The sequence below is a fragment of the Mandrillus leucophaeus genome, unplaced genomic scaffold (genome assembly GCF_000951045.1).
Source record: "Mandrillus leucophaeus isolate KB7577 unplaced genomic scaffold, Mleu.le_1.0 Scaffold409, whole genome shotgun sequence".
Taxonomy (NCBI): domain Eukaryota; kingdom Metazoa; phylum Chordata; class Mammalia; order Primates; family Cercopithecidae; genus Mandrillus; species Mandrillus leucophaeus.
Window position 1 is genome coordinate 1,681,845 of NW_012104354.1, and position 26,743 is coordinate 1,708,587.

At 34.7% G+C, this 26,743-nt stretch overlaps 1 protein-coding gene and 1 pseudogene across 1 annotated transcript in view; one reads left to right on the top strand and one right to left on the bottom strand.

Annotated features, from left to right (window-relative positions):
* LOC105548327 overlaps positions 1-922 on the top strand; it is a 2,321-nt pseudogene extending 1,399 nt beyond the window's left edge.
* The window catches only part of TACR3 (tachykinin receptor 3), a 122,094-nt gene that overhangs the window by 73,580 nt on the left and 21,771 nt on the right, over positions 1-26,743 (bottom strand). Inside the window, exons 2-3 of the mRNA XM_011992292.1 lie at positions 4,190-4,378; positions 2,169-2,319 (exon numbers count right to left, since the gene is read on the bottom strand). Coding sequence (XP_011847682.1) covers positions 2,169-2,319; positions 4,190-4,378 — 340 coding nt within the window. The remainder of the gene's footprint in view (positions 1-2,168; positions 2,320-4,189; positions 4,379-26,743) is intronic.

Genomic DNA, 26,743 nt, shown 5'->3' on the forward strand with positions numbered 1-26,743 from the left:
AAATACATTTTGCTTTTTATTCCTGAGGAATGGGGCAGGGACAGTGGAGAAGGTGCTGGGAAATCAGTCACCTGGGAAAGGGGGCCAGGCAATGATGCTAAATATCTCCAGCTCCCGAGTGACTGGATTTCTCCAGGACCAACAGACCTCAGACCCTCAGACCTGCCCCAGGGCCAGGTGGGGAAAGTGAAGGCTGTAGGAGGAAGTGAAATTCTGAGTTGTTGGGCTAAGCCTGATACCCTCTCCATGCTACCCGCCCCCCCAACCCACTCTGGCCTCAGTAGGTTTTGTTTTAGTTGTGGCTGTCACCCAGGCTAGAGTGCAGTAGCGCAATCTCGGCTCACTGCACCTCCACCTCCCGGGCTCAAGCGATTCTCCAGCCTCAGCCTCCCGAGTAGCTGGGACTGCAGGTGCTCCACCACGCCCAGCTAATTTTTGTATTTTTAGTAGAGACGGGGTTTCTCTATGTTGGCCAGGCTGGTCTCGAACTCCTGGCCTCAGATGTGATCCACCCGCCTCGGCCTCCCCAAGTGCTGAGATTCTAGGTGTGAGTCACCATGCCCGGCCCCTCAGTAGGTTTTAAGGAGCCCCCAACCCTCCTCCTTTCTGGTCTCAACAAGCTATACTGCTCCATCTTCCCCCTGCCACACGCCTCGCCAAGTGCTGCACAGGGACCCCCACCCAGGGGCCCTGCTCCATGAGATAATGTGAAATACAATTGTGGACCAAACACAATAAAACCTTTGTTTGTAAGAAGAGAGAGAGAGAAAAAAAAGAAATTATCCCAAGAAGAGAGTATCTTTCAACATGAGCGAGATGTTATATAAGGCAGGTTGAAATTACAAAGGGGAAAGAGATACTGTTCATGTAAGAGGGCCATGTTTTTGAAACTCTCCTCACTTTAGGATTCATTTGTAAGTGACAGAGGCCATTTGGTTGTTCATGCACATTATTTTTAAGAAAAGCTTTTTGAAAGAAAAATAAAATTGAATGACATACATAGTAGATACATTTTTGTACAACCTGAAATGAGTAAATTGATCTGGAAAAGCTCATTCTTACTTTTTGTTTTCAAATACTAGAAATCATTATAAATGTTAACCAAACATAAATATGGTCTAGTATTATTTGTCAATATCAGAGAAAACACACTATTAAAATGCAATCCATTTTGTAAATTGCATTTTTAAAACCTGATTGATCATTGTTAAGTGAGTTTTTGTAGCTAAGTGTTTTTAAGACTGTTGAGTGTTTTTTAAAGGAAATGTTCATGTGTTGCTAGTAGTACTATGTAAATAAATTAGTCATAAATGGAACAAATAATAATCATTGGCATAATCAATAGGACTCATTTATCTCTGATAAAACCTCTCCAAGACGCATTAGGTACATACCAACTGTGGAGAAAAGGATGGAATGTATTTCCTTTTAACTCCACATATTTATGAAAAATCTAACTTATTTAGTTGCATAATGGTAGTAGAAAAAATCTTAACAAAAATAATCATAGTAAAATATAGACATAATATTTTTAGAGATGTTTTTGTTTCATGTAAATTAGAAACAGCCTTTTTCATGTCACTCAATAAATTGTAGAATAGTATTAATACAATCCTTATCCTTTAATCATACATATATATATAAAATGTCTTATCAGGAGAAAGAACACACAGATAAAGCGAGAGAAATAAAGAGAGACAAGAGGGGATGGAGGAAAGTTAGATATCTATTAGAAAATTATTGGACTTTCTAGAAGAGATGTCATTCCTGGAATAAAAGAAGCTTTGAGTAGATTATAGAATACATCAGAGGCATTCTTTTCAATAAATGACAAAGAAAGACAGAGTTGCAAAAATACAATCAACTGGAATAGTGAAATTTGGTAAAATTTTAGCAATTTCAGCAGAGTAAGAATACTTTACAAAAGATACTTTTTAAGAAGTATTTCTGTAATGAAGTAACTATTATATAGCAAACTGATGTAGTATGTAGACAGTGACTTATACAAAACCAAAAGAAAAAAAGAAAAGAAAAAAATTAAAACAAAGACATTAAAAATAGGAGTAGAGCATCAGATCATATTGTATTAACATGCCATGACTAGATTGTTTTTCTTTCTGATGTACCATAACCTATACAAATGCTAGGTAAACAACATGGACCAGTACCTTTCTTTTGGCCTTTAGCTGCTCATGATACTTGTCACAGGTATCTCCTGGGATTTCTCCTCCCCAGAGAGTAATTCCAACAATGGTGTATGTGATGCCCATGATGAGCAATGGGAAACAGTACACCAGTAAAATGACGATAATGTGGTAACTACAAAAAATAAGAAACACACATGCTGAAACCATATTGGAATGAAATAGTGGGGACTGCGTTTGCTTAGTTTTAAATCATAATTAAAACTACCAAGAGTTATTTCTACATTATTTCTATACATTCATCTCAAAATTCCATCAAAATATCATGCTATTGTCACTTATATTTATGTTTCAAATGCTGCCAGTTGACGTTTGTCAATCTTTACTTGGTATATGAAAACTATAGCTGGGTTGAAGGGCTCAGTTAAACACATGTTCTCCTTGCCTAGAGGTTGAGGATGAACGACTTTCCACTGCTTTGTATTCTGCTTGGTAATTGTTTAGCTAAACTAATTAAATGTGTCACTGGAGGAAAAGGGAAGGGATAGAATAAACAAATCAACTAGCATATATTTTCTCCTATATAGGACTATCTTCTATATTGCTGCAACATCAGACATACGTAAATTGTTTTTCATTCAAATGGGAGGAAAAAAGTAAGTAGATAGTCTGAGCCATAATGAATCCACAAGTTACTACAATTTTTAAAAATCAGGTAAAGACATTTACATGCAATTTTCCAGAGCCACGGTCCATTTGATTGCATTATTAACTTGGTAAAAACAAAACAAAACAAAACAAAACAAAACAAAACAAAACAAAACATGTTGACATAGTAGTCAAACCAGAAGTATGCTGCTGTAAATTATCAAATTAAATTCTGGCATTTAGTAGCTTTCAATCAAAATTATAAGAATCCAATTAGAGAGGAAAAGGAGAGTAAACCATATTATAATAGCCCAAATAGAATTTTACAATCTTTTGTGTGGATTTCACTGTCTTGGAAAGCTTTAAAGTAATTTAGAAGTTTGTTATAACAGTCTTCTCCATACCAGTGGTTTTTCTTTGTAAAGTGAATCTTAAATATCCTTGCCTTTCCGTTTCTCAGTAGATTACTAAGTATTGATTTAAAGTCAATGAGGAAGTAATTCAGTCAACAAATAATTTGAAGATGATAACATTATCATACAATTAAGATGTATTAATAATAATGAGTAGCATATAGTACTCAGTTTCTAATATGCGCTGCTTGATTTTCCTTAAATAAGTGCTTCTTCATATTTTTGTTCAGAAATCTGAACTTTGGGTAGAGCAAAGGTAGATAAAATGACTGCTTTAAAAGACAACCATTATTTGCACCATTTGCTATTTTTAAAGGGACAAATTGATGAGTAAAATAGAAAAATAAGCATTTTATTGAAATAAAATTTAAATGACTATAATTTAAAAATAAAATGCAAACAACTACACAATTACATTATTATTCCTTTTTGCTTGATTTGAGGTGGGTATAAAATATGAACCAAATTTTACCATATATTATAATATTAATATTTCCTTTTCAATCTAGTGTTGAAGGTTTTTAATGCTTTTTGCTTGTAAGCAAAAGAACATAAACCAAATCAAACCAAAATAAAATTAGATAACTTACTAGAGTGCTCCTTCCGTTCTGCTAAGCTCCCTAAAAGAGTAATCAACACATTTGGGCTTTGATTTCTTTCTTCTCACTCATTTCTCAATCAATAACACAATGCTTTTCTTTGCACATTGCTTTTATCTTTTATCACTTCCATCAGGAAACTCTCCAGTACCATCCCACATAGACATTCTCATATTTCCAATGAAAAACCTTAGTAACTTACACAAACTTATTGACCACATACAAATAATACTATATTACAGTATTTTTATATATTTCCTTTTCCAAATAATGTATGAACCCTGGGGGAAATGTCTGTCTTATTTGTTTAATTGTTGCTCCTAATCTGTAGTTTCCTAAGTGTTTGATAAACTGAATTGAAAATCATAATAGAGAATTAACTTACGTGAAATGTTGTTTGGGACCTTCTGGCCATTGCACAAAGCAGAGAGTACGGCCGGGCATGACTTTGGTTTTGGAATAAAGACACTGAGGGAAGGCAAGTAGAAATGCTAGAATCCAAATACTTCCAATGACAATCTTGGTTGCTGTGGCAGACAGTCTGGGTTTCAGGGGATCAATAATTGCCATATACCTACATAAAAAACAAACAAAACCATTTTGTTGGTTTTCTTTATAACAGTTTGAAAGGAGTTTCAAAGGTATTTCAAAGGTGTTTCAATAATTACAGTCATTGCTCTTTTGGGAAACCAGTTGATAAGGACTGCTTGAGTAGAGGCAGTGTAGAACGATAAGCATGGCGTAGTCTAGGAATCAGGTAGATCTAGGTTCAAATTCTATTCTGACACTTGTTTGAACTTTTTGAACCTCAGCTTTATTATTTTTAAAATCGAAATAAGAACACCCATCTCTTGAGGTAAAGTGAGGATCAACAGATATAAGTCAGTGGTGCCCAGCCTTTTTGGTACCAAGGATCGGTTTTATGGAACATAGTTTTTTCCATGAACTGGCAGTGGGTGAAGGAGCGATGGTTTGGGGATGATTCAAGGGCATTACATTTATTGCACACTTTATTTCTGTTGTGATTCCATTGTAATATATAATAACATAATTATACAACTCACCATAATGTAGAATCAGTGGGAGCCCTGAGCTTGTTTTCCTGCAACTAGACGGTCCCATCTAGGGTTGATGGGAGACAGTGACAGGTCATCAGACATTAAGTTCTCATAAGGAACACTCAACTTAGATCCTTCGCACGTACAGTTCATAATAGGGTTTGCTCTCTATGAGAATCTAGTGCCGCTGACCTGACAGGAGGCAGAGCTCAGGCAGTAAGGCGAACACTGGGGAATGGCAGTAAATATAGATGAAGCTCCCTAGCTCACCAGCCACCACTCACCTCCTGCTGTGCAGCCTGGTTCCTAACAGGCCAGGAACTGGTACTGGTCCCTGACCCGGCGAACTGGGGACCTCTGAGGTAAGTGAAAGATATTAATGATTTGGTGTTGTGCCTAACACATTAGAATCCATAAATGTCTGTTGAATGGAATTGGAAAGGCACTTAACAAGTGCTTACAAATACTGGTTTCACAGCTCAAAACCTTCATGTCTCCTCTGTATATTTAACTTTAAAAAATATAATTCTGGAGAAATAATATGGATTATACCACATACTTGACAAAGATGAGAAACTCCTATAAAAGATATGGTCCACAAACCCATTTAAGAGCAGCAAGAGACAAGTTCAGAATTTCCATGATTAATAAATCAAGTTTGATTGAGGTTATGCCTTCCTGTTATACCTCATAATGAATTCATACTGCATCATGAACGTCTTCATGGTGCCTATCTGTGTAACTACATATAATACTGTTGCAACGGAAAAATATATTTGAGCTTCTAAAAAGTATACTTAAGCACACTTAAATATGACTTTTGGAGGGCAACTTCTTGGGGAAGTTAGGAATTCTGTAAACATGGTAAGTAAAGTCATGCTTTATTAACTTAGTACAGGTAGTAACAATATAGCTGAAAGAAGCAACTTCCAATTTTGAACTGGAGATAGCATGGCTAATTGCCAAATTCTAGCTAACATTCAGAGGCAAAAATAATATGTACCAAACAATTAGATTTCTGTATTTTAATAAAACACAATCTTTATATTGTTTCAATTCTACTTTTGGTCATTTTATGTTTATAAAATATATTTTGATTTATGAAAAATGTTCAGAGGTAATACTTTCATCAGAGAATGAATATCGCATAGGCCAAAAAATGTTAACCTTAAGAATAAATATTTTAAAATAAGGATATTTCATCAATATGTTTGTAACTCTTTGCTGTTATAACTACTGGGCAGAATTAAATCTTCAGAAGATTTTGTGAAAATTATCTATATAATATTCTTAATACTAACTATAGTCATTATTTACCTAAAGAAAATAGTCTTAATTTATTATGTATAACAGCTATTAGGTAAACATGAAACTTAGATTTAAAAAATAATCATATTTGTCCTTTTGTGACTGGCTTAATTCACTGCATGATTTCAAATATATGTAGTATCTAAAAGAGTGAAACTTATGAAAGTATAGAACAGATGATGATTGCTGGGGGCTCAATGGGTATAAAGTTTTAATAATGCAAGATAAAGAAGTTCTAGATGTCTGCTGTATAACATAGTATCTATAGTTAACAATAAAGTATCATGAACTTGATTATGTTAAAAGGATAGATCTCATGTTAAGTGTTCTTAACACACACACACACACAACAAATACACACACAAAAGAATACAAGGACATTTTTCGAGGTGATTGATACGTTTAGTGCCTTGATTGTGGTGATATCACGTTTGTCCAAACTCATCAAAATGTATACATTAAATATGTGCATTTTTTGTATATCAAGTATACCTCAATAAAGCTTACAGAAAGAGAAAAGAAAAAATAATGATAAAAAAGTACCTAAGTTTAGGAAAACAATGTGAACTCTACAAAGAAAAAAATGCATATGTTTCAAATAGGTGACTTTAAAATTCATCTCTCATGCTTATGTTGGTGAAGATAATAATAAAAAAATTATTGATTGTTAACCGTAACTAGGGTACATAATGTATGTAATATGGTTACATACATCATATATACTTAATAGCCATAATAATCCAACCACTAGAATAATACTATTACCTCTATTTTACAGAAAAGAAAACTGACTTAAAAGATTATGGGAATTGCTCATAATGATCCAGATAATAACAGAAAAAGCTAGAATTTTAAGCCAATTATGCCAGTCTTCAGAGACAATATAGATACAGATTATAGCATTTGAATATAACCATTTATTTTAGTAGAGAAATAAATATGACCATTTATTTTAGAAGAGAAATATATATATTTCTCCTCCACAATATATATATGTTAGATACTTATATATTATATATGTGCGTGTGTTAGAGATACCTATCAAAGAATCAGAAGTAGAATTTTGCCATTTTGCATTTTTGAATCTCAAAGCCTTTATGTGTAACATTAAAACAAAAGTAAAATATATAAAGAAATTGTATGTGGGCATTTATGTTCCTGCTCATGTTGATTATAACTTACATAGCATTTATCTCAATATAGGAATTATTTCTGTATTGGTGTTTCAAAGCCAAGCACTTGTCAATAAATTTGTTGTACTGAACTGAATATCCCTCAAACCTCATTATAATCTTTTGCTTTGTTGCTTGCTCTGGCATCTAATGATTGCGATTTAGATATTTAGATAGTTGAGTTTTTGTGACTAAAAGGAGAAGTGGAATAACACAAGCAGGCTTAAAGCCTTGTCCAACTCCTGTAGCACAGATAATTCAAAGTAAACTGCAAAGCACATTGATTCTTCTGGCTAGTCTAATTAGTCTAATGCTAGAGAAATTATTTTCTGAAATAATTTGTACCTGTTAGAAATTAATATTGTGTTATTTGAATTATATGGAAATAATCAATTTATGTTCTCATGAACATATTAGTGATAGTAGAGATACTGAAACTTCTAGCATACCTTTTTGTCATAGCTGATCTGATCCATGATTCATTTATGCAATAAAACATTTATTGAATGCCTACTATGGTATTCCAAATGCTAGTGATCCAACACTGGGCAAAAACAGTTTTGTGTGAAGTAGAAAAATACTTCCCAAATTGTGAAGTCTGTACCATTTGTGAAGCAGACAAATATTAATCAAATAAGCTCACCAGTAAATGTAAATTACAGATGTGACAACTGTTACGAAGGTAAGGCCAACTATATACATGAACTGAGAAAAATATATTTAGATTGTACTTCAATTTTCCCTAAGAAAAGTCATTTTGGGTTGAAACTTGGAAGGATAACCAGGCAAGGTGGCAGAAGAGTGAAGGTTGCAAAGACTTCTGGGAGAATGAACAGCAAGTGAAAAACTCCTGTGTTGATGGTGGTTTTTTAAATTATTTTATTTTATTTTATTTTATTTTTTTTGAGACTGAGTCTCTCTCTGTCACACAGGCTGTAATTGCAGTGGCACAATCTTGGCTCACTGCAACCTCTGCCTCCCAGGTTCAAGCAATTCTATTGTCTCACCTCCTGAGTAGCTGGGACTACAAGTGCCCACCACCATGCCCGGCTTATTTTTGTATTTTTAGTAGAGATGGGGTTTCACCATATTGGTCAGACTGGTCTCAAATTCCTGACCTCAAGTGATCCGCCTGCCTCGGCCTCCCAAAGTTCTGGGATTACAGGCGTGAGCCACCGCCCCAGCCTGATGGTGGATTTTTATGGTTTGAATTGTGACCCTCCAAAAAAGGTATATTGAGGACCCAACACCCAGTATCACAGACCTTATTTGGAAACAGAGTCTTTACATAGGTAATTGGGCTTAAATCAGGTCATTAGGGTGGTCTCTAACCCAATATGACTAGTGTCCTTGTTTAAAGGGAAAATTTGGAAACAGATACATAGGGAGAATGTTATGTGAAGACAGAAGATTGAAATGAGGCATCAACAAGCCAAGAAACAGCAAAGATGGCCAGCAAATCACCAGAAGCTAGGTTAAGACAAGGAAAGAGTCCCATAAAGGTTCTTGAGGGAGCATGTATCATGGAGCAGTGATTTCAAACTTCCAGCTTCCAGAACAATAAGACTATAAATTACTGTTATTTAAAGGCACCCAAATGTGTGGTACATTGTTATAGCAGCCCTAACAAACTAAGATAGTGGGTACAGGTGGGAGAAGCACCATATTCTTTAGTAATTACAGGATACTGCAATTGATACACAGAAAGTAAAGAGGGAAGGTGGTTTAAGATGAAGTTATAGTACAGGTGGTAGATTTTTTTTTTTTTTTTCCTGTGGGATGGGATGTAATTGAGGCAATTTTATCAGAAAAGTAGAATAATCAGATTTCCTCCAGAAAAGAGCTTCGAGCTTCAATCTGGAGACTGGAAGAGGAAAAGAATGGAAGCAAAGATTGGGCACGGTGGCTCACACCTGTAACCCCAGCACTTTGGGAGTTCAAGGCGGGCACACAACTTGAGGCCAGGAGTTTGAGACCAGCCTGGCCAACATGGAGAAACCTCATCTCTACTAGAAATACCAAAATTAACCTGGTGTGGTGGCACATGCCTGTAATCCCAGCTACTCAAGACGTTGAGGTACGAGCATCGCTTGAGCCTGGGAGGTGGAGGCTGCAGTGAGCAGAGATCACATCACTGCCCTTCAGCCTGAGTGACAGAGCAAGACTCTGTCTCATAAAAAATAAAAAAAATATATATATATATAAAGAATGGAAGCAGGGAAGTAAGTTATCTAACTTATGTTCTGATTTGGGTCAGAGATAATTGCTGCTTAGAATAGGGCGTTACACTGGAGGCTGAATTAAATGAATGGTTTGAGGAAAGTAAAGAAATACCAAAATACTGTTGTAGAAAGGGACACTTAGTTGGCCAAAGTAATAGGGAGAATTGCCAGGCTCTGGTGAAAACTTATGTGAAATTGTTGATTTGGAATTCGTTTGGGCACCAATATTTTCTATGCCGTAACTTTCTTCAGCAAAAATAATTTGCATGGAGAGAATGGATACGTAGGCTCACCTGAACAAACATTTTCTGGACCTTAAAAAGAAATAGTCAGATGTGAGATATAATTTCACTCAAATAATTGTCAGTACTTTATTCCTTTAAAAAATATTTTATATGATCATATCAGCTTCTCCAAGGTTTTTTGCTGAGTTGCTCATCACCATTCTTCCTTCACCAGATTCTTAATTAAAGACATTAGAATCGCCTTAGTAGGATTATTTCATAAGTAACAGCTAAGAGCTGATTCTTTACTCTTCATATTAGCATATCACCTAAACATGTTTTAAAGTCACTTTTTATTACTTTTTATAGAAGCTGAAATTCTCAGAGGCATCTATTGAAAGCTAATAGTTTTAAAGCCACCTCTTAACAGTTTTCCTTTCCACTCTAATACCAGACCACTTTGCTTTACCACTTACTATTTTTCTGATATAATTGAGGTGGTCTTTTATGTTTACTTGTTGTCCTTTGAAAAGCAGATTATTTTGGATGTAACTTTTGTTTGCCTGCTGTCAATAAGAAAGCCTTTTCAATTTTGTAACTGTTATTTGTATCTATTATAATTCTTCCTTTTGTTGGCATTTTTATTAAGTTGTTTCTGGATTTCCATGTGCTTTTACATATTTTTTCAAGTTTTGCAGTAAAGACAGAGTGCAGCCTTCAGATATTTATTTGATTGTAGAAACTATGCAAAAAATAATTTGCCTAAAATGATATGAATTTTACTGCCTTCCAATCAATTTGCACCTGGTCATAGTAGAATATGTTCTAGTCTGTTAAGTCCCAAACACAAAATGCGGTCTGGCACTCTCTGTGCAAAATAAAGATTAGTTGTAACAGCTGCTCATGACCCATAAAGTTTCAACTTCTGGCCTTCAGTGCTAGAGTATTTTCCGCTTTGACAAATCATTTGAGAGATACATGACCTTTGTCAAAATTGCATTTTTTAGATACATTTCATTATGTGATGTTTTTCATAACTGTCTTTTCTATTCTTTTGTTTGTTTGTTTGTTTGATGGGCCTCTTGCTCTGTTGCCAAGGCTGGTGTGTAGAGGTGTGATCACAGCTCACTGCAACCTCCAACTTTTGGCTCAAGCGATCTTTCTGCCTCAGCCCTCTGAGTAGCTGAGACTACAGGTGATTGCCTGGCTAGTTTTTTTTTTTTTTTTTTTTTTTTTTCCTGTATTTCTTGTAGAGATGAGGATTCGCCATGTTGCCCAGGCTGGTCTTGAATTCTTGAGTTCAAGCGTTCTGTCCACCTTGGCCTTCCAAAGTGCTGGGATTACAGGCATGAACCACCAAACCTGGCCCATAACTATATTAGACAAACTTAAGAGTATATGAATCAATCAGGTGATTATAAATGTTGTCTTAATAAATTTCAAAGTGAATGAGCTTGTATTAAAATAATCTATATTTGCTGACTCATATATCACTCATATATGAATATGACTATTCATATAGGTATATATGAATATATACATATAATAGAATATTATCTGTCAAGAAAAAATCACTTGTTCATCTACTCAAATTCTTTGATTTTTATAAGTAAAATGTATATACCGATATTTGAGGGAAATTTATATTTAAAACAGCTTCAGAATAGTGAAAGTATTTGTTTCCATGTTATAGATTTTCAATTTAAATTTAGAATTAGGTTTATCTACTCATTTATGTATTTATTTTAAACAACTTCTTGAATACCAACTATCTTCTGGGATTTTGTTATCTTCTTTGGCAATATTGGTGAACAAAATAGAAGTAGCTCCTGCCCTTGTGGAGTTCACAGTCTAATGCAGAAGAAACATATTACTCGAGTAGTCACAAAATACGTTAGAAATTATCACACAAATGTCCCTTGAAGTGACGTTGCCTCCTGGATATTTGGTTAAATGTCCCTTGGGGCTTTCATGTAATGGCCTGTGTGCTCAGTATCCTACCCCATGAGTTTTAAAGTTAATAGTCTGACTTTTAAACTTCCCTCTGTCATTATTCTTAATCCGTATAAAATATACATATGATTTCCAAAAGAAATTTAATTATATAAAACATTTCAGATTTCAAAATTATATTGAACTTAGAGGTCTATGAGAGAGGAGAATACACTGCCATTCTTTGTCCTGATGTTTGTCATTGAGTTTGTTCTCTTTGTAATGTTCACCCAATTATCTAAAACCCTACACACATCATGGGTGACTCTTCATTTACAACCTCTTGTGAAGTTTAACCCAGTCCCTCACTGCCTCGTTAAACTGGTAGGCCTAGCTCAACCTTTTGGAAATGCTGGTGAATAAAAATTTCCTCATTGTTTAGAGTGTGATATTATAAAGATACATACAAGTAATTATGAAGCATAAAATAGGGAATTTGACCTCGTCTTGGTTAAAGACGACACAGTGGTAAAGACATTAGGTATAACTTCCACAAGAAAGCAACATTAAGATTGGAAAAATAAGTAGGGGCTTATTTAGGATGAAGGTGGGGATGAGAGAAGGAAGTTGAACAGCAAAGTCCTGAGGTAGGAGAAAGCAGAGTGCATTTGGGGAACTATGGAAGGCCAGCTCTGCAGCATACAGGACAGGGAAAAAACAGGTGGTGCTGAATGAAGCTAGAGATGTAGATATTAAACATGACCTATTGCAAGAACAGAAAGCCAAACACCACATGTTCTCACTCATAGGTGGGAACTGAACAATGAGATCACTTGGACTTGGGAAGGGGAACATCATACACCGGGGCCTATGGGGGGGGAGGGGGGAGGGATTGCATTGGGAGTTATACCTGATGTAAATGACGAGTTGATGGGTGCTGACGAGTTGATGGGTGCAGCACGCCAACATGGCACAAGTATACATATGTAACAAACCTGCACGTTATGCACATGTACCCTAGAACTTAAAGTATAATAATAAAAAAAAAATTTAAATTGCCACCAATGAAAGTTAAAAAGCAAACAAACAAACAAAAAAACATGACCTCATTAATATATTGATTATAAATATAAATTTTCTATTTTAACATTAAAAGTAATAATTGCTAACGCGTGAATGCTTAGGTACCATGCACTCTTCTAAGAACTTTATATATAACTCATTTAATACTAAAATTTTAATTTTTTATATAAATAGTAATTACAAAATGATTTGTATCAAAATGCTGCATCAGTAAAGAATATTACATGAAACAATGTCTACTCAAAATTTCAGATACAGATTTAGAAGTAGTACTCTGTAGTGGCAATATAAAACTTGCTAAATTTTTTGCTACTTATACTACTCTGTAATAAGTAGTTTTAAGATCAGAACATATTTGATTATTTCACCTATGAGATATAAAATTCTAAATCACTCTTTTGAAGTCCAGTTTACTGACATTTTGTGTCACTTCTATATTGTCTCAAAAACCACTTCCATAAGTAACTTCAAAAGAGCTGCTTCATAAAGTCACTTCAGTGTTATCAATTACATATTAAAAACTTTGAGTTCAGGCCCCGGCATAGTGGCTCATGCCTGTAATCCCAGCACTTCGGGAGGTTGAGGTGGGTGGATCACCTGAGGTCAGAAGTTCGAGATCAGCCTGGTCAACATGTTGAAACCCCTTCTCTACTAAAAATACAAAAATTAGCCAGGCGTGATGGTGCATGCCTGTAATCCCAGCTACTTGGGAGGCTGAGGCAGGAGAATCACTTGAACCCAGGAGGCGGAGGTTGCGGTGAGTCAAGATTGCGCCATTGCACTCCAGCTTGGACATAGAGTGAGACTTTGTCTCAAACAAACAAAACAAAAACCAAAAACCTTTGAGCTCAAATATTTTTAGCTCCCACATACGGGTACTAAAGAAGATAGGGTAAAGAAAGTACAGTTAATAAGTACAAAAATACAATTAGATAGAAGAAATAAGATCTAGTGTTCAGTATCACAATAGGGCAGCTATATTTCTAAATAACTGAATAACTAAAAGACTAGAATTAGAATGTTTCTAACACAAAAGAATGCTAACTGCTTGAGGTAATGGATACTCCAATAACTCTGATTTGATTATTACACATTATATGCTTTTATCAAAATATTACATGTGACCCATAAATATGTACACCTATTATGTATTTATAATAAGGTAAAAATACTGGTACACTAAAAGACCACACTTTACCACTTACCTTACATGAATGTAAGAAATCTGCACTTAAACCCCCTCAAAGTTGTACAATATTTGAAAGAAATAACAAAGATTAAAACAAATTTTATTAAAACAACTTTATTGAGGGTTTAATTCCTTATGAAAACACTTTTGAACTCTTAGCAGATTATCATTGTTTCTTTTGAGATGGGGTCTCTGTCACCCAGACTGGAGTGCAGTGGTGTGATCTTGGCTCACTGCAACCTCTGCCTCCTGGGCTCAAGTGATCTCCCACCTCAGTCTCCTGAGTAGCTGGGACCACAGGTGTGCACCAACACCCCCGGCTATTTTTTATATTTTTAGTAGAAATAGTGGGATTTCACCATGTTGTCCAGGCTGGCCTTGAACTCCTGAGCTCAAACGACGAGCCTGCCTCAGTTTCCCAAATTGGTGAACCAACACACCTGGCCAGAAGATTATTTTTTTGAAAGCAATTCCTTCACTGACATACAGGAGTACCTTGGATATGTTGTAGGTCTGGTTCCAGACCACTACAATAAAGTGAACATTGCAGTAAAGCAAGTCACAGAAATTCTAGGTTTCCCAGCACATTTAAAGCTTATGTTTCCACTGTACTGTAGTCTATCAGGTGTGCAATAGCATTATATCTAAAAAATGTACATAACTTAATTAAAAATTACTTACTGATAAAAAATGCTAATGATCATCTGATCCTTCAGCAAGTTATAATCATTTGCTGGTGGAGATTCTTGCCTCAATGTCCGTAGCTGCTGACTGATTAGGGTGGTGGTTGCTGAAAGTTGAGGTGGCTTTTGCAATTTTTGTTAGTATGTAAGAATGCTTACTTTATTTTATTTTATTTTTTTTTTGAGACGGAGTCTGGCTCTGTCGCCCAGGCTGGAGTGCAGTGGCCGGATCTCAACTCACTGCAAGCTCCGCCTGCCAGGTTCACGCCATTCTCCTGCCTCAGCCTCCCGAGTAGTTGGGACTACAGGCGCCCGCCACCTCGGCTGGCTGGTTTTTTGTATTTTTTAGTAGAGACGGGGTTTCATCATGTTAGCCAGGATGGTCTCATCTCCTGACCTTATGATCCGCCCGTCTCGGCCTCCCAAAGTGCTGGGATTACAGGTTTGAGCCACCGCGCCCGGCCGGAATGCTTACATTTTTAATTTTATTTTAATCTTTAATTTTTTTGAGTATTTAACAGTTGTTTCAGCCAGGTGTGGTGGCTCACACCTGTAATCCCAGCACTTTGGGAGGCCGAGGCGGGCAGATCACCTGAGGTCAGTAGTTCAAGACCTACCTGGCCTACATGGTGAAACCCCGTCTCTACTAAAAATACAAAAAATTAGCCAGTCATGGTGGCATGCACCTGTAATCCCAGCTACTCGAGAGGCTGAGGCAGGAGAATTGCTTGAACTTGGGAAGCGGAGGGTGTAGTGAGCTGAGATTGTACCATTGCGTTCCAACCTAGGTGACAGAGTGAGACTCTGTCTCAAAAAAAAAAAAGTCATATGTATTTATGAAGTATATGTGATATTTTGATACAATCATACGATGTGCAATGATCTGATCAAAATAATTAGGATATCCATGAGCTCAAGGATTTATCATTTCTTTGTGTTGGGAACATTCCAAATCCACTCCTCTAGTTATTTTGGAATGCACAATATAGTTTTTTAGCTCCAAGTATGAGTGAGAATATACAATATCTGTCTTTCTGTGCTTGGCTTATTTCACTTAACATAATTTCCTTTAGTTTTATTCATATTGTTGCAAATGACAGGATTTCATTTTTTCATGGCTGAAGAGTATTCCATTGTGTATCTATTATTAAAAGTAATGACAAAAACCACAATTACTTTTGCACCAATCTAATATACCACATTTTCTCTACCCATTCATCCATTGATGAACAGTAAAGTTGATTCCATATCATGGCTGTTGTGAATAGTGCTACAATAAACATGGGATTGTAGATATTCCTTCAATATACAGTTTCCTTTTTAAAAAATATATACCTAGCATTGGGCTTGCTGGATGATTCGATATTTCTATTTTAGCTTTTTGAGGAACCTTCACACTGTTTTCTATAGTAGCTGTACTAATTTCCATTCCAGCAGTTCATGAGCGTTCCCCTTTGTCTGCATCCTCATTAGCATCTATTACTTTTTGTCTTTTTGATAAAAGCTATTTTAACTGAGGTGACATGATATCTCATTGTGGCTTTAATTTACATTTCTTTGATGATTAGTGATGCTGAGCATTTTTTAAAGTATACTTGTTGATGATTTGTATGTTTACCATTGAGAAATGTCTGTTCAGGTCTTTTGACCATTAAAAAAATGGTATTATTTGTTTTTCTATTGAGGTGTTTGAGTTTCTTATATATTCTGGTTCCTAATTTCTTCTCAATTGAATACTTTGAAAACATTTCCTCCTATTTTTGCCTTTGCTGTGCAGGAGGTTTTTTTTCACTGGTGTGATCCCATTTACGGATTTTTTTCTTTGATTGCCTATGCTTTTGTAGCCTTATTCCAGAAATCTTTGATGAGACAAAAGTCCTTAAGTTTTTCCACAATGTTTTCTAGTGGTAGTTTCATAATTTAGGTCTTACATATAAGTCTTTAATTAATTTGTATTTGATTTTTGTATATGGTGAGAGATAGAGGTCTAGTTTCATTCTTCTGCATAATGGATATCCAGTTTCCCCAGAACCATTTGTTAAATTGTCATTTCTTGTCAAACTTGTCATTTTCCCAATGTATGTTCCTGGCACCTTGGTTGAAAATGAATTGGTTGCAAATGTGTGGATTTATTTATTGCTTCTCTATTCCGTTCCATTGGTCTATGTGTCTGTTTTCATGCCAGCACAATACTTTTTGGTAACTATAAATTTGCAGTATAACTTGAAGTCAGATAATGTAATTCCTCAAGTTTTGTTCTTTTTGCTTGGAATTATTTTGGCTATTTGGGATCTTCTATAATTCCATACAACTTTTAGGACTTAAATTTTCTATGAAGAATATCATTAGTATTTTGATGGGAATTGCATGGAATCTGTAGATTGCTTGGGGTGGAACAGACATTTTAACAATGTTAATTCTTCTAGGCCATGAACATGAAGTATCTTCCCATTTTTGGTGTCCTCTTCAATTTCTTTCATCAATATAGAGCTCTTTTGCTTCTTTAGTTAAGTTTATTCCTGAGTATTTTATTTTATTTGTTGCTATTATAAATGGGATTGCGCTCTTGATTTCCTTTTCAGGTGTTTATTGTTGGCATATAGGAATGCTACTGATTTTTGTATGTTGATTTTGTATTGTCCAACTTTATTGAACTTGTTTATCGGTTTTAACAGTTTTTTGTTTTTGGTGGAGTCTTTAGTTTTTCTAAATGTAAGATCATATCATTTGCAAATGAGTAATTTGACTTCTTTCTTTCTAATTTGGATATGCTTTATTTCTTTCTGTGGTCTGACTACTCTGGCTATGACTTCCAGTACTATATTGAATAAAAATGGTGAAAATGGTCATCCTTGTCTTCTTTCAGATCTTACAGAAAAGGCTGTCAGTTTTTCCCATTCAGTATGATACTGTAGGTTTCTTATATATGGCCTTTATTGTACTGAGGTATATTTCTTTTATATTGAGTTTGATGACAGTTTTTAATCATGAAATGACTTTAAGTTTTACCAAATGCTTTTTTAGCATCTGTTGAAATACTCATCGATTTTTTGTCCTTCATTCTGTTGATGCAATGTGTCACGTTTATTGATTTGATATGAATCCCACCTGATCATGATGAATGATCTTTTTAATGTGTTGTTGAATTTTGTTTGCTAGTATTTGTTGAGGATTATTTTCATCTATATTAAACAATTTAGGTCTGCAGTTTTTGATTTTTTGTCGTTGTTGTGTCTCTGTATGGTTTTGGTATCAGGGTAATGCTGGCCCTAGAGAATGAGTTTGAAAGCATTCCCTCTTCCCAATATTTTCAGAATAGAATGAGTAGGATTGGTGTTATCTTTTCTTTAAATGTTTGGTAGAATTAAGCATTGAAACCATCAAGTCCTGGACTCTTCTTTGATGGGATACTTTTTATTACTGGCTCTATACATTACATAATATTGGCCTATTTAGGTTTTCTATTCCTTTATGGTTCAATATTAGGAGGTTGTATGTATTCAAGAATTTATCCTTTTCTTCTAGGTTTTCCAATTTATTGGCTTGTAGTTGCACAATAGTAGTCTCTGATGATTCTTTACATTTTTGAACTATCAATTGTAATACCTCATTTTTCAATTCTGATTTTATTTATTTGTATTATCTTTCCTTTCTTCTTAGTCTGGCTAAAGGTTTGTCAATTCTGTCTGTCTTTTCCAAAAAGCAACTTTTTGTTGTGTTGATCTTTTGATATAGGTTTTATTGTTATAAACTTCCCTCTTAGTCCTGCTTTTGCTGTATGCCACGAAAGTTTTTTTTTTTTTTTTCTTGAGATGGAGTCTCACTCTGTTGCCCAGGCTGGAGTGCAGTGGCTTGATCTCCGCTCACTGCAAGCTCCACCTCCCGGGTTCACGCCATTATCCTGCCTCAGCCTCCCGAGTATCTGGGACTACAGGCGCCCACCACCACGCCTGGCTAATTTTTTGTATTTTTAGTAGAGACAGGATTTCACCGTGTTAGCCAGGATGGTCTTGATCTCCTGACCTCATGATCCACCCACTTTGGCCTCCCAAAGTGCTAGGATTACAGGTGTGAGCCACCATGCCTGGCCCAGAATATATACTTTTTAAGTACAAATTAGACATTTACCAAGATTACCCATATCCTAGAATAGAAAACAAAACTTTAAAAGTGTAAAAAATTAAAACAGATATATATATATATTTGTATATATATTATTAGATAATAATGGAATTAAACTAGAAATCAATAACAGGAAAGAGAAAAATTTCCAAACTTGGAAATTACACAAAGCACTCTTAAATAATTCATGTTTATTAGTCTTATTTGCTGTGTAATAACTTGTCATCAACTTAGTAGCTTAATACTTTTAAAATTTATTATTATTATTCACCCACTCTGATTCTCATCTGTAAAACAACACCTTTTAAATTCTTGTCATTATTATTTTTGGAGATGGAATCTTTCTCTTGGCCAGGCGGTAGTGCATGGTGTAATCATGGCTCATTGCCACCTCAAACTCCTAGGTTCAAGTGATCCTTCCACCTTAGCCTCCCACGTAGCTGGGTGTATTAGTCTGTTCTCACACTGCTATAAAGAAACTACCCAAGACTGGGTAATTCAAAAACAAAGGAGGTTTAATTGACTCACAGTTCCACATGGCTGGGGAGGACTCAGGAAACTTACAGTCATGGTGGAAGAGAAGCAGGCACATCTTACATGGCAGCAGGCAAGAGAGACTGAGCAAGAGTGGGGAAAACTGCCTCATAAAACCATCAGATCTCGTGAGAACTCACTTACTATTATGAGAACGGCATGGGGGAAGCCACCCCCATGATTCAATCACCTCCCACCTGGTCCCTCCCTCAACACATAGGGATTATGGGGATTACAATTTGAGATGAGATTTGGGTGGGGACACAGAGCCAGACTGTATCACTGGGACTACAGGTGTGAGCTATCACATCCTGCAACAACAGTTATTATCTGACAGTTTCTGAGTCAGAAATGAGGACAACTTAGCTGGGTCCTCTACTTAGGATCTCATAAGGTGCTGCCAAGATGTTGGCTGGGCTGTTTTCTCATCTGGAGGCTGGACTGGAGAAGGATCCACTTCCATCTCTCTAAGATTATCGGAGTCTGTTGTGTGTGTGGCTGTAGAATTCATGTTAACTTGAGTTTTTAAAGCCAGCAATGAAGAAAGAGAAAATCTAGAGCTATATAATAGTGAGATAGAACTTTGGATAACATAATTCAATCACCAAGGTGACATCTGATCACATATGCCACATTTTATTGGTTAGATGCAAATCATAGGTCCAGTCTTTGGAAGGCTCAATGGAAGGCTAATATAAAGGTAATGAAGATGAGGAGGCGGAGATCCCAAGGATCATCATAAAATTTGTCTACCACACAATGGATCAAATAAAAAGTCTATGAAAATCTAGAAAATATTTTGGACAGAATGAAAATGTAAATACAAAATTTAAAAACCTGTGAGATTCAACTAAAACAGTATTTAGATGTAAATTTACAGAATTAAATGCTTACATAAAATATTTAAAAGTCCTCAAATAAGTAATCTAAGTTTCCATCTGTGAAAACTAGAAAAAATAAGAACAAAATGCACCCAATACAAGAAAAAGAAAGGAAATTAAATAAGAGAGGAAATCAATGTAAGTCATAGTGGAGTGACACTAGAAAGAAAATCAATGAATCCAAAAGATGACTTTTTGGAAAGTTTGCTAAAACTGGTAATGCACTAGGAAGACTGACCAAAAACAAAAAAAAAAAAAGAGAGAGAGAGAAGACAAAAATCAGCAATATCTTTAAAAAATAAGTGATACTGCTACAGAGAAACAAGCATTCAAAAAAAGTATAAGATAATACTACACACATATATAAATAGATAAAATGAACCAGTTTCTTAATATGTGCAAACTACAAAACTCTACCCAAAATGCGTTATATATCTACTAAATTTCCCAAATATGAATCTCTATTACCTGATGGTTTCACAGGTGAATTATGTCACATATTTAAAGAAAAATAACACCAGTGCTACAAAATGCTACATAATTGAAAAGTAGAGAACACTTTATAATTCATGACAGGAAGTGGGGGAGGAGAGAAATGGGAAAGAGAGAGAAGGAGAAAAGGAGAGACAGAGAAATGAGGAGAGAGAGAGAGAGAAAGAGAAAGGAGAGACAGAGAGAAATTCATTATCCAAAAATGGTATTTGTTTACATAATTCGAGATGGGTTTTAATATTAAAAATTCAATCAATTTAACCCAAAAACCAATTTAAACATATTAATTGATAACAGAAAAAACATTTGGTAAAGTTCAACATCAATTTATTATAAACTCTCAGCACATTCAAATAGAAGAGAATGTCCTAAATCTGATACAGAGAATCTACAAATAACCTAAAACTAACATTCTGTTGAAAGATGAAAAACTATGTACTTTTTTCCTGTGATCAGAATAATCAAGGAGTCCACTCTTACTACTTCTATTTAACATTGTGCTAAAAGTACAGGAAGTCATCAAAAAGAATGGATAGGCATACAGATTCAAAAGAAATTTAAAAATGTCTCTATTCATACAATAGAAGATTGTCTATATAGATGATCCCAATAAATCTCCAAAAATCCTCACGTGGAACTAGTAAATGAGTTTGACAAGGATGCAGAATACAAGTTTAACTGACATTTATGAAAATGTTCCTAATATAGAATTAAAAGCCATTGTAGGAACATTTTCATAAATTCAAATCCACAAACTATATATTTAAAATGAATAATCAATATATGTGACTAAAGCATACATTTGTGAATTCTTGATTAATATGCTTCATATAATAAACTTCCTAATAGTCTTCTACACATAAATATTTCTGAAATTTAAAAAATATTGATAAAATAAAGCTAATTGAACAAGGAAAAAAAAAGTTTAACTGACAAAATCAATGGCAGTTTTATTTATCAACAATGAACAATTTGAAACTAAAATTTAAAAAGCTACTACTAATACTAGGTCAAAAATAAAATAGGCATGTAGCTCTCAAAACATGCAGAATCTACATAATGAACACTGCAGAATGCTGATTAAAAAAAATAAAGACCTAAATAGATGATAAAAAGGCATCCTATGTTCACAGTTTGAAGGATTCAGCCTAGTAAAGATGTTGATAATCTCAAAACTGATCTACATATTTAATGCAATTACATTAAAAACTCTAGCAAGATATTTTTATAGATATATAAAAGCTCATTGTAAAATATATATTAAAGCTGGATGTGGTGGCTCATGCCTCTGTAATCCCAGCACTTTGGGAGGCCAAGGTGGGAGAATCACTTGAGGCCAGGAGCTCAAGACCAGCCTGGCCAACATAGCAAAAAATCTGTTTCTATGAAAATATAAAAAAGTAGCCTAGTGTGGTGGTGAACACCTGCAGTCCCAGGAGAATTACTCGAACCTGGGAGGCAGAGGCTGCAGTGAGCTGAGATTGGGCCGCTGTACTCCAGCCTGGGTGACAGAGCAAGGCTTCATCTCAAAAAAATAAAAAAATTTAAAAAAAATTTAAAAAATAAATCAATAATAAAATAAAATGCATATTAAATAAGTTAAAAGTGGAACAGAAAAAGTAACTTTACAAAAGAAGATTGAAGTTGGGGGAATCACTCTATCACATTTGAGAGCTTCTGTGCAGCAGTAACAATACAGTATGGATTTGGTAAAAACATAGAACAATGAAACAGGATCTAGAGTCTAGAAACAGATGTATGCAAATATAGCCCACTGACTTTTGTCAAAGGTATAAAGGCAGTTAAATGAATAATTGATAGTCTTTTCAACAAATATTTTAAAACAATTGGATATGTGTATGCTAAAAATATTTTACATTGAGCTCAAGCTAAGACTTGCAAAAATTAACTCAAATGTATCATACATCTAAAAGTAAAACATTAACACAACAAAATATTTAGAAGAAAACCTAGGAGGAAATCTTTGTAACCTGACATAGGCAAATAGTTCTTGGACATGACAACAAAAACACAGTTCATATGAGCAAAAATATTGATAAATTAATCTTTATCAAAATTAAAAAACTTTTGCTCTGCACAATACCTTGTGGAAAGAGTGGAAAAATAAGCCACAGTCTGGGAGCTATTTGCAAATCACATACCTGACAAATCACGTACTCATATGCAGAATATATAAATAACTCTAAACACTTCACAATAAAGTATACTCTCAGAATGATGGTGTGAGGAACTCCAAATATCTTCTCCCCCAAAACCAAAAAAGACAAAATGATCAAAATTAACTATTGAAAGTCTCTGAAAATTAAACAAAGGCCATATAAGTTAACAAGCATTCATTAAAGCTAATGAATCTCTGTAAGAGCAAGTAGATTCCATGTCTACCTCTCCCTTCCCCAGGTCCACAGTGTGAAAGTTCTGCCCTTTGTGGGTGGGGACATCTGTGAGAAATACTGGCTCTGCTGCCCTGCTGGAGGGGGCTGACTTTGTTTAGTGAAAAGAATGGAAAAACTCTTACTTAGAGTTTTTGTTGAAAATAATAGAGATCTCATCTCAGTTGTTAAAACAATCAGTGGTTAAAATATAACACTGTTAGTTGGAGAAAGCAACAAATCTGCAGTCTACTTATAAATTTAACAGGATAATTCAGGGGAAGAGACAGTCAAGTAAGGCTTTGTTAGACTCCCTGCTGATCTGGAAGGTTGATGCATGCACAGGGCTGTGCCACTTAGGAAAGACAGAAAAAGTCTTCAGAGGTACTAGACCCTGGATGAATGTGAGGCAGACTTGTAAACTTTCTGAATTTTATAAGCATTCCCATGACACAGATCCAATGGCAAATAGTAGAGTCTTACTAGTTCAAGATATGTAATCACAATCTCTGACTAGTCATCGACTGGTTGAACAACCACTAACTAAGCTGACTCAGAGGTAAACCTTTAGAAACCAGACTTAAATATAAACACAAGAAAAAATCTGAGTAGTGGTACCATGGACCACAAACTGTCAAAGAAACACTCCATAAAATTAGTACACACAAGTCACTAAATAAATAAACAACAAACAAAAAATAACAACAGTAAACCCCAAGGTGGAGTGGGAAAAATAGAATTCATAGTTGTTATATTATATAAAATGTATAGTTTTTGATAGAAAATTATGGCACGTGAAAGAGACAAAAAATATGACCCATATGCAGAGATAAATGCAGTCATTAGAAATTATTTTTGAGAGGGCCTAGAAGTTGGACTTAGCAGACAGATACTCCAATGCAGTTATCATTAATATGTTTAGAGAACTAAAGAAAAGCTTTTTAAAAATTAATAATAGACCAATAATGCAATGATTCATCAAATAGAGACTATTAAAGATATAGAAATTACAAAAAAAATTACAAGGAAATTCTGCAGTTGAAAAATATAGCAATAACAACAACAAAACCTCTAAATATTTTTGATTTAGTAGAAGAAAATATCAAGGAATTTAAAGGTAGATCAATAGAGATTTTTCAATCTGAAAACAGGAAAAAAATTTACCAAGGAAAATTTAAAGAAAATTGAACAAAGCCTAAGAGACTTGTGAGACTCTATTAAATACACAAGCATATGCATGATGGGAGTCCCAGAAGAAGAGGAAAAAGAAAGGAACAAAAATATTTTTAGAAAATAATTACTGAAAACTCCCTATATTTGATGAAGAACAATAATCCACAAATTTCAAAAGCTCAACAAATTCAAATTATTATAAATGCAAAGATTCACTCCTAGACACATCACAATTGCAGTGTTGAAAGTGAAACAAAAAGTAAACAACACAAAACAAAACATCCTTGCAACTGACAAAAGTAATTACTTGCTTGCAAGGGAGCCATAGTGAAATTAACAGATGGCTTTTCATTGAAAACAATGAAAGCCAAAAGAAAAAGGCAATGAGATGGAATATTAAAAGTATAAAAGAGAAAATTGTCAAAATATCTTTCGATAACAAGTTGAAATAAAGAATTCCAAGACAAATAAATGAGAAAATTTGTTATGATTAAACCTGCCTGTACTACACACTAAAAAGGATGTTCTTCAGGCAGAAAGAAAGCAACATCAAATGGTTTCTCAAATCCATATGAAGATATAAATTAAACTCCAAATACACAAGTATGTTGAATGTAAAACACACCATGCAAACATTAAATGAGAGTAAATGAGTAAAAATACAAGAAATGAAGTGGCTATGTTAATATCAGACAAAATAGACTTTAAGACAAAAAGTTACTAGAGACAAACTAGGAACTCATTAGAAAGATATACAGACACAAACATATATGCCTCTAACAAGAGATCTTCAATATACATCACTATGCATGAAGCAAAACTAGAACAAAAGGGAAATAGACAACTCAACAAGAATAGTTATACACGGCAATAAGCCACTTTTAATAATAGAACAATTAGAAAATCAGCAAGAGTGTAGGAGATGTGAACATTATTCACCTATTAGCCCTGTAATTTATAGAACACTCAACCTAATAGCACCAAAATACATATTCTAATCAAGGGAATATACAACATTCTCCAGGATAGGCATCTCTAGCCTATAAAATAAGTCTCAACGTTTTAAACAATCAAAGATGTATTTATTCTGAAGAGAAACTACAAAAATAACAACTATGTGAGGTAATGCATTTGTCTATTAGCTATATTTAACCATTCTACAGCTATATTTAACCATTCCACAGGTTATATAGAATTATGTCGCACACGATAGGTACATACAATTTTATAATGTTAACTAAAAAATTACGTCGCACACGATAGGTAGATACAATTTTATAATGTCAACTAAAAAGTAAATAAATTAGAAACTTTGACAGTATCAATTGACGGTTAGAATTTGGAACAAGCGCAACTCTCACACACTGCTGGTATGAATACAAAATGGTAGTATAATTTCTTATAAAGTTAAATATATGTTTTCTATACAATCCAGCAATCTCACTCCTATATTCTTACCCTAGAGAAATGAAAACTTCTGTTCACACAAAAAACCCATACATGAACACTTACAGCAACTCTATTCATTGCACAAAACTAGAAACAACCCAAATGTCATTTGTAAACAAACTGTGGGGCAGCCATACAATGGAATACCCTCAGGGATAGAGAGAAACACACTCTTGATACACGAATTAACTTGGAAAATCTGAGAGATGTTGTGGTCAGTGAAAGTAGCCAGTCTCAAAGGTTACATGTTGAATAATTATATTAATATAACACTTTCCCAAAAAGATCAGCCTGTGGTGGTAGCAGATAGATCAGTAATTCCCAGGTTTTAGGTCAGAATGAAGCTATGAATACAAAGAAGAGCATAAAGGCTTTCTTTTGTTGTGATGAAATTGTTCTGTGTCCTGGCTGTGATGGTTGTTATATGAACTACCCATGCATTAAAAATCTTAAATCTTCCTGGACACTTATACTCTCCCAAGACTAAACCAGGAAGAAGTTGAATCCCTGAATAGACTAACAGCAGGCTCTGAAATTGAGGCAATAATTAATAGCCTACCAACCAAAAAAAGTCCAGGACTAGATGGATTCACAGCCGAATTCTACCAGAGGTACAAGTAGGAGCTGGTACCATTCCTTGTGAAACTATTCCAATCAATAGAAAAAGAGAGAATCCTCCCTAACTCATTTTATGAGGCTAACATCATCCTGATACCAAAGCCTGGCAGAGATACAATATAAAAAGAGAATTTTAGACCAATATCCCTGATGAACATCGATGCAAAAATCCTCAATAAAATACTGGCAAACCAAATCCAGTAGCACATCAAAAAGTTATCCACCATGATCAAGTGGGCTTCATCCCTGGGATGCAAGGCTGGTTCAACATATGCAAATCAATAAACGTAATCCAGCATATAAACAGAAACAAAGACAAAAACCACAAGATTATCTCAATAGATGCAGAAAAGGCCTTTGACAAAATTCAACAGCCCTTCATGCTAAAAACTCTCAATAAATTCGGTAT